At 36.7% G+C, this 14,645-nt stretch overlaps 1 protein-coding gene across 1 annotated transcript; it reads right to left on the bottom strand.

Moving 5' to 3' along the window:
- Window positions 1–4,005: 4,005 nt before the first annotated feature.
- Window positions 4,006–5,977, bottom strand: LOC125192402 (3-oxoacyl-[acyl-carrier-protein] reductase FabG-like). The gene is made up of 3 exons (XM_048089942.1): window positions 5,541–5,977; window positions 4,527–4,756; window positions 4,006–4,441 (listed from the first exon to the last, which is right to left on the bottom strand). Exons 1-3 carry the CDS (start codon window positions 5,899–5,901, stop codon window positions 4,163–4,165), a joined length of 870 nt encoding a protein of 289 aa, XP_047945899.1. The 5' UTR covers window positions 5,902–5,977; the 3' UTR covers window positions 4,006–4,162.
- Between the last annotated feature and the right edge of the window lie 8,668 nt (window positions 5,978–14,645).

Below are 14,645 nucleotides of genomic sequence, written 5' to 3'. Positions count from 1 at the left end.
AAAAACAAACAGCGTAGTAGTGTTCATTCGCACATATTGGGACAAAGACCTATTCAATGAAACATTATGCAAAAAAATGGCATAGTAAATATTGCGAAGACCTATTCAATTCAACATCGTGAAATAAGTTCCTTTTACTCATGAATTGCATCGTTTTCACGTCTCCCACTTAGTAATTTGGAATTTCCTTCACCTCGGCTTCTAAGTAGTTACAAAACTTAGCACTTCTTTAGACGTAGAATTTCCTTGTCACAATGGTGTACAACTGTATATTAACAAAGTTAGGCACTTCTTTAGACGTAGAATTCATGTATATTAACCATTTGTACTTACACATGAGTACGTTGTTGAAGAATAGTTACCTTGACGGGTACGATTCTCTACCCTCTTCCATGTTATTCAGGTAGGAAGCCCATGCATCGATAACTCTAATCACTACTAACTTTCGAGGCATTAACAAACATAATTCCAGCTTCGTAACTTTGACAACATCGTCGTCGTAAACGAGCACATCCCTGCACATTTAAAATACATTTTGTAGGGGCTTCATCATATTAAATAAACTAAAAAAAAAACTAAATCCAAAACAATAGAATTCAAAATCACATTATGTATTCATAACATCTCATATTAAAGTTTATTTATATTGTAGAAAAATTACTCCATCATATAACCATATATCTAAAGTCACATTGTAACAATTCCATAATACAATCATTGATTCATTATATAATGTAATTATCTTATCATGTAATCACATTACTTCATCTTATAATAATCGAATAATTGCGCTCTGTTGTTAAAATAAAAAAAGAAATCATACTCGTCTATTGTAATGGTAGTAAGAATCCAATAATACACTTCACTCTCCTCTTTAGATAGCTTATTTGTGATCTTGACTGGTCGTACGGCGTATGGAAATCGTAATGCGTTGGAATCTTTCTTCTACGTTGGAAACTTTTAATATCTGGATATACATACACTTCACAACACAACAATTTTACTTAATTGGAAAAAAAAATACTTCAGCAGATGTTGAACAGACTTCATCTTATAGTTTGATAAGTTCACTTACATCGGTCCAAAATACTTCATCCAATGAATTCACACAAGATTCAACGAAAAACAGAACTTTAATCATCAAAATTAAATGAAAAACTGTGAATAAAGCATAAATTCCAGAATTGGGCTTAGCTCACCCGAAAGGTTTGGTTTGATCAGCTTTGGGGTAGAGCTCGGTTTGGTTTTAGGAGAGCGTCCCGGTTTACTTTTTCCAATTGAAGGCCGTGGTACTAGTTTGAAGAAACACGAGAATCAGAAAACATAAAAGTTGAATTAAATTACCATATACACTAAACTAATTTGGAGCAAAATGAGAATTAGATGACACAAAATGTGAACTAAATTAACATATGAACTAAACTCACCATCACCAGATGAGATGAAGTTCTGGAACGCAACGTTCGCTCATCTACAACCAAAAATGTTAGAGATTAATTTGTATGGTTTTCGTTGATCGTAAAAATTGGTGAAGACAACAAATACCGTTCAATTTGGCCCGCCTTGTGTCTACAATGGTGACAATCTGACAATCGGCAGATGGCTACAGTTGAGAACAAAGACGGAAGAAATGAATCAATTCTTGAAAACGATTGGAATATCGCGCCGCGTTGTGGGAGAAGAGAGTGGGGGGAAGTTGAAGAGTCGAGCGGGAAGTGGAATGGGGTGATTTTTGTTTTACCATAATTCATGCTCCCATGATTTACGCAGAATCAATTTTACCGGGTTTGACTCATATACAAAATGACTATGCTATCCCTTGGCTGAACTAATTAATTGATGAGATGAATGACAGAATTAAGATGTACTCTATCCGTCCGCGAATAAGAGTCTTACTTCTTTCTGGCACGGGTTTTAATAAATGTTAAGAAAAGTGATTGGAAGAAAGTTAGTGAAATATGTGAGAAAAGTCTTAATCAGTTGTCGAATTTAGTGTTCACGCATATTTTATCACATAGAAAATAGCACAGACTGATCAAGAGACGCTGATCAACGGATCAAGACAACCCTAGCCAATCTAACTGTCGTTGGGTGCATAAAATAGAACGAAACTCGCTTTTTCAAGACCTTAACCCACAATACTATTAACTAGTAAAGGGAAGTAAGGGTCGAATCCCACAAGGATGAAGGTCTTTTGACTGTTTTTGAAACATTTGGGAGTTGGCTGCTGCCACGCTTCAAAGTGGGCTAAGTTTACTCTTCTAAACTGATCAACTTAAACTAAACTAGACTAAGACTGACGATTCCATTTCTACTTCAAACTGATCAACTAAACTCGATATCCTGACAGTACACTGCATAAAGTAAATTAGGACCACTGATTCGAGGCGACACACTACAATAAAGCTGAAAAGCACGAAAAGTTGACAGAGACTGCTACTCTAACTAACCACGATCTTCTTCTTCTCCAAACAGCCAAAATAAACTAGTTAAGCAACTACGGTAAATCTAAACAAAGCATCTAACGTAAAACGGGAAACAAAGTAAATCTGAGCTAGATCCATGCAAATTGAATGGAATGAAAGCAGAACAACAATACCTATTGCAACTGACGTACATAAAACTCAGATCTACGTAAATCTAACTAGGATGACCAAATCTGAAACAACAAACACCGATCAGAACATTACGACACTAAAACTAAGCAATCAACGACAATCAAACACAACCGAACATGACCAGAACAAAATCCAACTCCGAAAACTCCATATCCAAACCAACATTCACCACAAACTCCATTTCAACCGACAAAACTCCAACAATTCAATCTCAAACCGCAATCAAACTTTAGATTGAAAAAAGAAGCGCGAACAAACTTGAAAATTACATCTAATTTAAAGAAAGCTTAATGTATCAATGGATCCAACAAAGCATCTCAAAATAAACGGGAAATAGAGTAAACAAATGTATCAACCCCTCGGGACTTAAGCAAAACATGAACGAACAAGTTTCTTTCTGAACTAAGCTCTCTTCTTCCAAAACGAGTAAAAAGAGAGTGTTGCTGCGGTAGAACTCTAACTCCAGCTGCTGCCAACCTCCTTGCTCTATGCTAACTCCGTGGTGTATGTGAAAATATAAGGCGAGAGATGGTGCCGTAGGAGGTGGTGTGGATGGATGATAAGTGATGATTTCTTCCCCATTTCTTCTTCTATTTATAGGACGGTTTAGGGCACCAATCCCTAGGGAAAGACCATCATGATTTGGCATTAATGCTCCTTGCGTAGGAAGGCACTCCTCTTTCTCTCTCTTCTGACTCATCCTTTCCTGCTTTTTGATACTGACTTCTCTTGATCAACTCGCACAGTTGACATGTCTAGTCGCGTTGTCTCCTCTCGCCTGATCAGTTTGCTCCAATTCTAGGCAATGTTCTGCTTCTATCCCCACTTGATCAAGCCACACCAACACTTAGCCACTTTGTTTTCTTTCCGTTCCTGCACACTTAAATATCCACTTTTTTCGAACATTAATGCCCAATTAGTATAACAACCACCATAAAACCATGCTTGGAACGAGCCCTATCAACATGAGTCTGACTTGTATATATCAGTTTTAAATGATATGTGAGTGGAATGAGTCGGTGGAATGTGGGGTTTCTTCTCCATTTATGGTAATTATAACCGGGACTCCTATTCGCGGACAGATGGAGTAGCCATCAAAATTTAAATCTAATGGTCTATATTTAGTCTCTAGTTCTAGACTAAGGATGTGTTGTGCATATCAATATGCATGTACTTTTTTGCCAAATTCGCCAATCAATATATTTGTGTATATTTTTTAAAAAAAAATTATTTGATTTTATATTCTTATAACAATTTTTATTTTATATATTTATAATTTTAGATTTCATACTATCATATTTATTTTTTATCATTTCATAAGATTATTTCACGGTATAAAATTAAGTGTGATGAAAATAAAATTGGTCTCGCATCGCGCACACGAGTGTGATAGTGTGATACTAGTTAAATACTCCATAAAGAAGAAAGTGTTACAAGACGAGATGCGAATAGCTCTACTTAATTTCTCTCATGCAAACTATCTTTCTAGGAGGTCTGGAAACTGATCTTCACTAAATTTAGGACTACATATTATTATCCATAGACTAAAGAGACGAGAAAATTGGGATGCCGGTTATGGTGGCTCCAGCTTCGACAATGAAGACGTTTCCCGTTACATATTCCGATGAATCATGGACCAAATACCGCACCAGTGACGTCAAAGCTGGATCCGACTCACCGTGAGTTCGTAGAGGAATAGTCTTGAAAGCTACGGTCTTGAACCAGTCATTTTGCATCAGACTCTCCGTTATCTCCGACTTGAAAATTCCGGGAGATATGGAATTAAATCTAATCCTATAAGGCCCTAACTCAAGGGCCATGATCTGTGTGCATTGTGATGACAAAGATGTTAGCAAGAACCATGACAACATGAAAACAGAGGCAACTGCTTTTCATTAAAGAGATTACCTTTGTCATGGTGTTAACAGCAGCTTTCGAAGTGGCGTAGATGAGGCTTCCAGGAAGATGCCCGCGGCTGAGACCTGCAGTAGATGATATATTGATCACAGATCCACCCTGTCGGGCATCACGCATACGGGCACACACGTACTTTGAAACCAACCACATCCCTTTCAGATTTGTTCTAATGACACTATCCCATTCGTCTTCCGACAAATTCAATGGCGAGTGCACACTACCTGCATTGAACCTTGAATATCAATACCACTGTGGAGCAAAGAGCTTGAACTACAGATCTTGTGATGCCTATATCAATCTGGCATTGGATCGACCTCATATAATTACTGCCTTTGTTATGAATCCATTACCAAAAATTTAATAAGTACTACTACCTCCGTCCCTTAAAAATAGAAACTTTTGAATATTTCTACTTTAGGACGACCCCACATTCCACTAACACTACTTTCGCTACTTTTTCTTTTTATCTCTCTTATTTTGCCTATTTTTCTTTTTGTCTCTTACTTTATCAAATCTTATCTCTTACTTTGCCATTTGTACATTAAAATTCGTGTCATTTTAAAAGTTTCTATTTTTCGAGGTCAGAGGTAGTATTTTTTTTTTCAGCATTCAATCAATGTTTATTCATAATGAATATAAACAATGGATGCACAAAATTCTGCAGCAGTTTCAAAGCCTCAAATTTCGCACAATCTAAACATGCTTATTCACAATTTGACACTTCCAAATTAAGATAAATCAAACTATCTAAATCCTTGCAACGTATTTAATCGAATTTCTGAAAAATTAACAGAAATTCAGCGCAAACCCAAACTATTAACCAAATGAAAATCGGGAATTGCATTTTTGCTAACAGAAATTTGACACTCAATCGAAATCAAGATAACCAAATTATATAAACCCTAGCAACGAATCTCATCAAATTTCCAAAAATATGAACAGAAATTCAGCGCGACAAAGGGGAAATTCGGAAGTAAATTTTTGCTTAGAGAAATTAGGGTTTACCTCTTACGCCGGCATTATTAATCAAAACATCGATTCTCCCAAAGGCATCCCAAGCCTTCGCCACGGCGGCTTGGATAGTCGGCGCACTTGCGCTGACGTCGAGCTCGATAGGCACGGCTCGAGATTGGACTCGGTCGTGGTTAGATTCGGCTGAGCCGATTCGATTGTTGATTTCGTCGCAGAGTGATTGTAAGCGGTCGATTCGTCGAGCGACGGCAAGGATTCTGCAGCCTGATTTGGCTAAGTCTAAGCAGAATTCTCGGCCGAGCCCCGACGAGGCGCCGGTCACCATTACGACTTTGTTGTTCAGCTCAAGCCACGGCTCCAAGCTGGAAGCCACCCCGCTTCTGCTTGTCGACATCTCCGTCGATTGGCGGTGGCGGGGAGTTGGGACTGTGAGAGAGTGTTGTTGTTTGTAGGTTTTGTTTTCTTACACATTACTATTCCCCACTTTATAAACTTTTCATTTGGATTGCCTGACATATTAATTTTTTTTGACGGGATAAAGTATAAACTTTTCATTTGGATTGCCTGACATATTAATTTTTTTTGACGGGATAAAGTAGGAGAAAATGAGAAAAAGTAATTTAAATTATGTAGTGAGTTATGGGGTTCATAAATGATAAAGGAAAATGAAGGAGGAAAAGATTTCCATAAATTGATATGAACTATTTTTATTAGACGGACGAAAAAAGAAATATGATATGAAACATACACCTTTCTACATATTACTACTCTCTATGTCCCAAATTTTGAAATGTCTCACCATAGAAAGAGTCATATGAAATGTCCTACTATAAGTAAATTATTTTCTTTTTTAGAAAAATTTTCTCTCTTCCTTATAGTGGCAGAGCTAGGAATTTAATGATGGGACCCAAATTTCTATTTGATAATTGTTCAGTTTATTTGATTTTAATATTATTCAGAGCCGTGGCAAAAGGAGAGAGAGATCGTTGCAAAGAACACATAAAGAGTGAAAATAATTAAAAGACAATAGAAACTATAAATACATGTGCAACTAAAGTCAATGTGAATTCATTTATTTTCTTAAATTGTGAAAATTAAAGATGGTAGTATTATAGTAATATTTACATATTTATGGGATGATAAAATATTTTTTATTCAAATATGTATGGATTAAATTTTCAAAATGAAAGAAAAGATTTTACTATATGTTATTTTTAATATGTATGAGGTTAAAGAATATTTTTTTATACTACTTAGCTATATGTATTATTTTCAATTTTGAAATGAAAGGAATAAATATAAATTTATGGAGTAATATATAACATATTGGGGAATTAACTATTAAACATGAAAGAGAAATGAAGTATAAAGAAAAGCAACAAGGCAGAGGAACCAACTGAGCAACAAACATTTATTTGAATATTACAGTATGCATACATTATATAGAGGTAAAGTGAAAATGGTACTTATTGTCAACCTACTTTATTCTTTCTTTATTTCTCTACAATTTGTCTCTCTTTCATACTGTACTCTCTACTTTTTAACTCTTTAAATGTCAATTTCTTAGATCTTGTGCTCAAAAGAAGTGTTTCGCTTATTTTGGACGGATGAAGTGTTATTTTTGTTTCCTTTTACACCTAGAATTATAATACCTGGTTGAACGTATATCGAGTTTATACTTACTCCCTCCGTTCCATGAAAATATGTCGTATTTCCTTTTTCGTTCGTGTTGGGTATTGGTGCCCCTTGCACAGCGGAAGTCATGCAATCACAAATAAATCATACATATTCGGATCTATTTGACCGATTATGGGATTAATTAACCACATGTTAAACAATTAATTGCATACAAGAACGCACATAAATCATGCTTAAGGAATTAAAACCTAATTCATGTTATTCTACGGTCTAGGGTTACCGATCTGATTCTCCAAAGAATCGTCGATTGCTTGCGCCTTCTCCACGTGATGTTCTTCGTACTCAACCACGAACCTTCTAATCTGTATCCCGAACTCAGAATCTGACCTTTGGGTGGGCAAAGCTTGTCAGAATCAAAAGGACTTGACTAGAAAGAAGACAGAATATCAGTTCGGTGAAAAACCGATTTTTCGTCCACTCCCAAAGAGAGAGCACGAAATTTTATGATTAAAATCAATTGTATTAGTTTTCTATTTAGTCTCCTTTTAATAGAGTTATGTTGAGCCGGATTAAGGATCCATGGAGGTTGGACTTGGGCCAAACCTATTGGTCTCTTACTAATTAAATTGAGCCCCAATTTAATACAAGCTCAAACAGAATATTATTATCATCCACTATAGTATAATAATATTGACTGTCCGTCCAATCCCAAATTAAGAGTAATCCGGGCTTTACCTCTTTAATTTATTATTTCCTGTGTTTAAGATATAAATATCCATTAATTAATTTAAGTCTGTTATTTGACTATTAATTAATATCTTTTTCCAAGAGTTGTCTAGTTCAAAATATTTATTTATTATTGTGGAATAAATTCCAACCGGCCGAGTTTCTGAACAATAAAACCTTTTTCGAACACCTTTTGAGGATATTATCAAACTGGACTCACCCAGCACACGATTCATTGCAATAACAATACTAGCACCTCTAGACATTGATCACCACTACCCAAGATATCAGGATTCTTGGATTGCGAAAAATCCGCACCATTTGATAAATCAAAGTAGTGAATAATCAATATCGTATGCTCAATGTTATATCAACAATGCTTAAGAAATAACAATCACCGAGACCTCGTCTTTCAGTAAATAGCAAGAAAGACATATCTCAATTGTTAGATCCTTCAGTGCTATACCACACCACTGTCGTTTATTTCCTAAGGTAAGGAAACATGCGGACTGACATTGCAACCTTTCACGATAGGTAGCCAAAGCCTATCTAGGTTGTGAAATTCGATTTCTCTTCTACAAAGGACCGACTGCGTCACCTTCTGTGAACATCGTTCACGACCAGTCTACTATGCAGAATAATCAGACTTGTTTGCTTCTTATACATTTAAATGTTTGAGAAACTTCTTATAAATGCACAAACAAACATCAATGCGATAAAATTACTTCTTCTCGTCTTGGGTTAAAAGTGGATTGTAGAGTTTATTGTATACAAGCAATTTTATCTGTGCAACAAGCTCGAAATATGGTTTTCAGTATATCAATCCTAACAGTTCGTCCCATAGAAATAGTCAATATCCATTTATGGCAATTTTTTTCTCTTTTTTTACTTTATCATTTATGGCCCACCATCAATTACACAATTTCCACTACTTTTTCTTCTTATTTTTTACTTTACCAATTAAGCATTAAAACTCGTGCCAATCCCAAATGGCCTATTTCTATAGGACGGAGGGAGTATATAGTACTCTAGCCATTCCATAGTAGCAGAATTACTTTTCTATTTTGTGCACTCTAGCTTTACAATATGTACACGTGCGGTGTCCATATATGCTCCACCTCGACAACATTGAATACGCATGGAATCACTACTAATCCACATCAATGTTGCACTTAGCTGAAAGTTCTATTTTCTTGTATATCATACGTAGGGATTCCTTCGGTCCATAAATCGTTGAGCTCTACGATCAGGGGTTGAAGAAACACATCAATATTCTGTTTGGAATTCTTCGGACTGGTGGCAAATTGTATGAGTTAAAATCACTGGCCATAATGAGTACTGCGAACCGGTCTGACCAAATGGCTGAAATCCATTAGTGCTAAGTGCTAACACGACATTTCTTGATTCAGAAGCAAAGAAATGATGTATCTTGTCGAAGGTTTTCAGGCCACTGAATCTGCCGAATGAGACATCTCTCTTGGAGTCTGGGTGTGCTCTGCATGCCATCGCATAGATTGAGCAGTAATTTCGGATGCATACAAACGCCTCAACCTTGGCCCTAGAGGGAAATAGTGCACGTGGACTTATACCATTACCCTTAAATTTAGTTCGGTTCTCATTTTCCCTCGAGTAGATCATGCAACCTCTCTTGCAACAATCTATCTTAAGAACTGGCATATCTAAGGTCTGCGTTTGTTTCTTCCACTTATAGAAGCTACGATTTGGTTTCGGCAGGTGCTCTTCCATAAAATGACACAATTCGTCAATAGATCGTTGAGACATTCAATACTCAGACTTCATAGTCATTAGTCGAGCATTTGTTGACAACTCGGAATAATCACAACCCGCCCAAAAATCGGTCTGAGACACTTAGGGTTTAGGGTTCTAACAAATTATAGAACTGCTACAACTCGTTTGTTGGGGATTCTGGCATGTATGTAGGCGGGACATATTGTTCGGAATGTTGCGCCTGGGAATCATAAGGTTCGTGACTGGTTGTCTGCCCCCATGCATTGTGTACCATATGTTGGTATGGATTTGATGATGGATCGAAATGCATAGATGATGCACTATTTTTTAACACTATTAATACCTGCAAGTACACAGAATATAAATAGTATAGCTGATAAGTCGTATTCTAAGCCTTGGTTACCGGTCAGTATATCGTGAATTGCATGTATTATCTGCAAAATAGTTGCTTAAGTGTGCAGGATAAAGGGGTCCAAGTCAGTAGGAGACGGTTCGGATGACGCAGGTGAAAAGAGCGCTAGAAGGGTGCAATACTGACCAGGATGCATGCCAGAGAAAAGGCTAGAGATGGAGAAGAAGGATAGTTGAGATGATCATAAACAAGGGCAGAAAAGTCAATTCGTGAAGGAAGTCTACCCTAAAAGCAAGGGCAAGCCTCCCTATAAAAGAGGCCACTTGGAGAGAGAGAAGGTGTTCCGAGTACGAAAGCCCAACCACCACACTTAGTTAGAGTTCTCTCGAAGATCAGTTCCTTCAGCATTGTCCACAATCTTCTCGTTCCTCGCCACAGCTATGGTCACCTGAAGTCCAGCAGTCCACCGGAGAGTCATCATCCTATCGTTCCAGCCAGTTTGTCGTCGTGGTATAGCAGTTTCATCGCCCGGAGTGGCATAAATAATCTTTAACCGCTTTCCTAGTTTAAAGTTTACTTGCTTTCTTCGTTGGATCTGTTTCAAACATTTGATCTTGTTGTCTTTTGAAGTATTTCGTTAAGATCCGAACGTTTAATTATGAAGTTCTTATTTTGCATCTCTCTTTGGTTAAAATTTGCTTCATTCTACCTAGGAGAGTTAGATCTAGTTGTCGCTTTTAATTTCTAAGTGTTTGCGCATGTTCTCGTTTGAGTAGGCTAATCTAGAGTTGTAGATCGAGATTTTTAGTTCATGTTTCAGTTTAAGTTTTCATGCATGAGTTTCTTGTTTTGCGTTGTCATCACCACCTTGCATGTTAGCCAGTAGGAGTAAACTGCAGTTTAGCCGTTAATCTTTAAGTTAAAGCTTTTTAATTGATGGATCTTATGTCTCAATTTGTTGATCTGAGTTCATCCATGGAGTTTGAGTTCATGTAGTTTCTGTTAATACTTGTTGAAGAAGAAAACATCACAATCTACTTTTGCTTTGGACCACTTTTGCTTTTTAGTTACTTTTTGCTTTTGTCTTTTACTTTTCAGTTGTACCCTCCAGACCTGTCAGAGTAGCCACCCAGCCACCAAATATACCCTGTTGTTCTAAGTTTCCTTATTTAGTAAATGTCTACTTTCCACATGTCTCTGAGATACTTTGTCCCCTATTTTCACGAACACCACCATATGTCAGTTACTTTCACACCCACTAGTCAGTAGAGTACCATCATTAGTTTCCGTCTAGGTAAAACCTCAACCTAAAAGCGTGGTAGCTAACCAAAACCTTCCCAGATTATCACCGCAATTATCCGAACGTGTCCATCTCTGTGGGATTCGAACCTTACCTCCACTATACTAGCCAGTAGAAGTGGGTTGAGGAATTTGTTTGATATACCAGGTTCCGGTCGTCGTGCCAACGACTCAGCTGGGTTGAGACTTTCATCCTGATCAGTTGGACGCACCTCTCTTATATTAACACAGACAACCGTGACCCACAAACTATCAATAGCCAAAGGTCAGTACCGGATATCGAACACGGGGAAAGCAAACACACATTGTCTATCTTCTACTAAGACTCAATTACTGTCTGGAGAAACAAGAGATTTTGAAAACTTTTTAAAACTAAAAGCAATAGAAGGCAATTAACAACTAGATGCAAATAAACATAGAGATAAACGAAAGAGATAAGGAAATTCCAGGGATGTGTGTTCACAATTATGGTTATACAAATTCCAAACTACAATACCCTAACACAATTATTACTTTGATAGGACGAGTCACCTAGCTTATGCTCATGCGATGCAAATGTTGATTACAAGATTAGGGTTGTCAATCCTAACACGTAACCCCTTAAAGCTACTAAGACCCTTGAAAAGTGCTAACTCTCAACTAACAGTGTCGTTTTAAAGGAAGATAACTCTAGTGTCTACTAAGTGAATCTAACTCGCTAGAACTCTCACACAGTTATGAAGCAAATTATATTAAATCATACATAATTGTGTCACTCAATCATGTAGCATCAGTATTACTTAGGGAAGAAACAAAGTAAAAACAAAACGGATATTAAATAGAAAATTGGAAGTGTATAACCAAAGTTGTTACTAACACATCCCTAGAATCCTATGAGTTTAGTTATACATAGTGGAATAAGCTAAACACATAGATTGAAGGGAAAATAATTTGAACATAAAACTAAAGCAAATAAAACCAGTAGGTTGAATCGTTGTCGTTCTTGATGTTCTTGAAATCCTTCTTAAATTCCTTGCACAATGACGTACTCTAGCTTTTAATCTCTAGGAATTTATGTTGCAAAAAGAAGCTCTCCTTTTTTATGAAGCTTGAGGTCTTATTTATAGGGGAAATTCAATCCTAATTGTAGAAGGAAAAGATCTTCAAAATATGGTAAATCTTAGAGCAGATCTAGGTCAAGTCGGATTCTCCGCCTTTCTCCGGCGGGCCGCCGCACCTTGGCCGGCGGTCGCCACGTTGGAGTCCAGAGACTTTGTCCTTTCGGCGGCGGACCGCCGCATGACTTCCGGCGATCGCCGGCGAGACTCCTTTCCAAGCGTAAATTTCCGAGGCGGGCCGCTGCATGATTCTGACGCCGGGCGCTGGCGGTCTCCGTACAACCTTGCGGCGGTCGCCGGTCGCCGTCTGACTCCAGATTTCCAGACTTTGCGTTTTGACTCCCTTTTTCGGCTCAATTATGCACATTTCTCATGTGAGACGTCAAAATACCAAAATAGATAAATTGTGCAAATAATCGACATGTAAAGTGACTTTGACATAAAAAACAGACCAAATAATGGCCTTAAAAACGTGCAAAATCCGAGCGTATATATAGATTCACCAGGTATTGAACTGGACGACGCTTCTACATCGCAATGAAATATCCAATCTTAGTAATTGGAGTAAACCCCGTTCTCAAAAGGTGCTCAACTATATATGGAAATGACTCAACTATGAGGGAACTTCCCGGAATGGAAAAATGACTCAACTATGAGGAAACAGATGGAGTAATATTTTCAATAAATTAACAAAAAATTTAGAGAAAGTAATTAACAAATAAAAATTATACTGTTGATCATCAAAATTATGTCAAGCGCACATGATGCGTTAGCACTTGAATAAAACAAATTAAATTGTGTTGCACTTTTAAGTTAAAGGCATTACTTGAACAAAAATATTATTTCAAGTTATTAAAATTCTCAAGTTTCTTATCTAGAGAAGTTTGACATAGAATAAAAAAGGAGTTACCCTTTGAACAAATAAGATTAAATTTTCAATTAAAAGAGTAGTATATATTCACCTCATTATCTCACATGCTTGTTCGATATGGTAGGGGTACATGCTTGTTCATTATCTATGTAACCATGAATTAATTTAAATCTTGATAGTTTACTTGATTTTTTATGGATATATTAAGCAGAAAATCCTTTTGGTAAATACTGAATAAGCTTTCTATATATAGTTCACCTTATATTTTATGTTGGCAACATGTTTTGGAAATGCATCTACAATTTGCTGGGCTTAATGGACAATTTATGATGGTTAGCTAATCTAACATTTTGATGAGTAAATACACTATATATTAGTCATTAGATCCAAAAATAAATCAATGTAACTTATCCATTTAACTATCCTATAGCATAAAATTAATAAAATTTAAAACAAATATAATATTATTTTCAATTAATTATCATAGAAATCAAAGAGAATAACTAATAAATAAAAATTATACTTTTGGATAGCAAAAATATAAAAAGGCGAGGTGGCTACGGGCAAAGAGACTACTTTGATTCGAAGAAATAACAAGGTAAGATTGAAAAAATGCAGGAGAAGATTGAAAAATCGAGTTGGAGAGAAAATGTTAAAAGTAAAATGAGAAAAGTGAGATGCAAATCTGATCTGAAATAATATCCTCTTTCGAACACCTTGCAAGTGCTAGGAATTTTTCCGAGCTCATTCAATTGGTGCTAGAAATATTCCGAGCACATTAAAGTTGTGCTCGGAATATTTCGAACACTTTTATGGTGCTAGCAAAACGTTGGTGGAAAGCATACCTCATATAAACGTTGCGACGCTGATTCCGATAACGTAGTAGGTGCTTGGATTTCTCCTAGCACATTCTAACGGTGCTTGGAATATGCTTGCAATTTGCAATAAGCATTCCTAGTACGTTGACCGGCTCGGAATGAGCTAGGAATTATGACCGTTTTCTATAACATTTTGACAACCAGGCTCGTGTGCTCGGAAAATTCCAAGCACATATAGATGCTCGGAAAATTGTTCTAGATTCATAATCAATATTGGACGTTGAGCATATAACAGTTAGAAATACTTGCATGTTGCATAGTTTATTTTCCACGATTGATCGAATCATGCAAATGAATCCACTACTTTCGGTATCCACGTGCATTGCCGAATGCAGGAACAATTCCTTGGCAAACAGTTCAAATAGAGAAAGCTAGGAAAATCTCAACTCGACAACCACAATCCACTCACCTACTTCGATTTCTACCAACGATTTGCTCATTCTCGAAATTTTGTGTGTAATCCGATCACTCGCGAATTAATTCGGATGAAATTCAAATATCTAAAACACCCTCGATTAAAACCATATT

This window comes from Salvia hispanica, chromosome 6 (assembly GCF_023119035.1).
Source record: "Salvia hispanica cultivar TCC Black 2014 chromosome 6, UniMelb_Shisp_WGS_1.0, whole genome shotgun sequence".
Lineage (NCBI taxonomy): Eukaryota > Viridiplantae > Streptophyta > Magnoliopsida > Lamiales > Lamiaceae > Salvia > Salvia hispanica.
This window is presented reverse-complemented; position numbering and strand designations above follow the sequence as displayed.

What these genes read in the sequence shown, in the direction of transcription:
- LOC125192402 (XM_048089942.1), bottom strand. Translation starts at nt 5,901, where the DNA reads ATGTCGACAAGCAGAAGCGGGGTGGCTTCCAGCTTGGAGCCGTGGCTT. An exon ending in TAATAATGCCGGCGTAAGAG is followed by an intron (nt 4,757 to 5,540) that starts GTAAACCCTAAT and finishes GGTTCAATGCAG; the next exon opens with GTAGTGTGCACTCGCCATTG. An exon ending in CTGTTAACACCATGACAAAG is followed by an intron (nt 4,442 to 4,526) that starts GTAATCTCTTTA and finishes CAATGCACACAG; the next exon opens with ATCATGGCCCTTGAGTTAGG.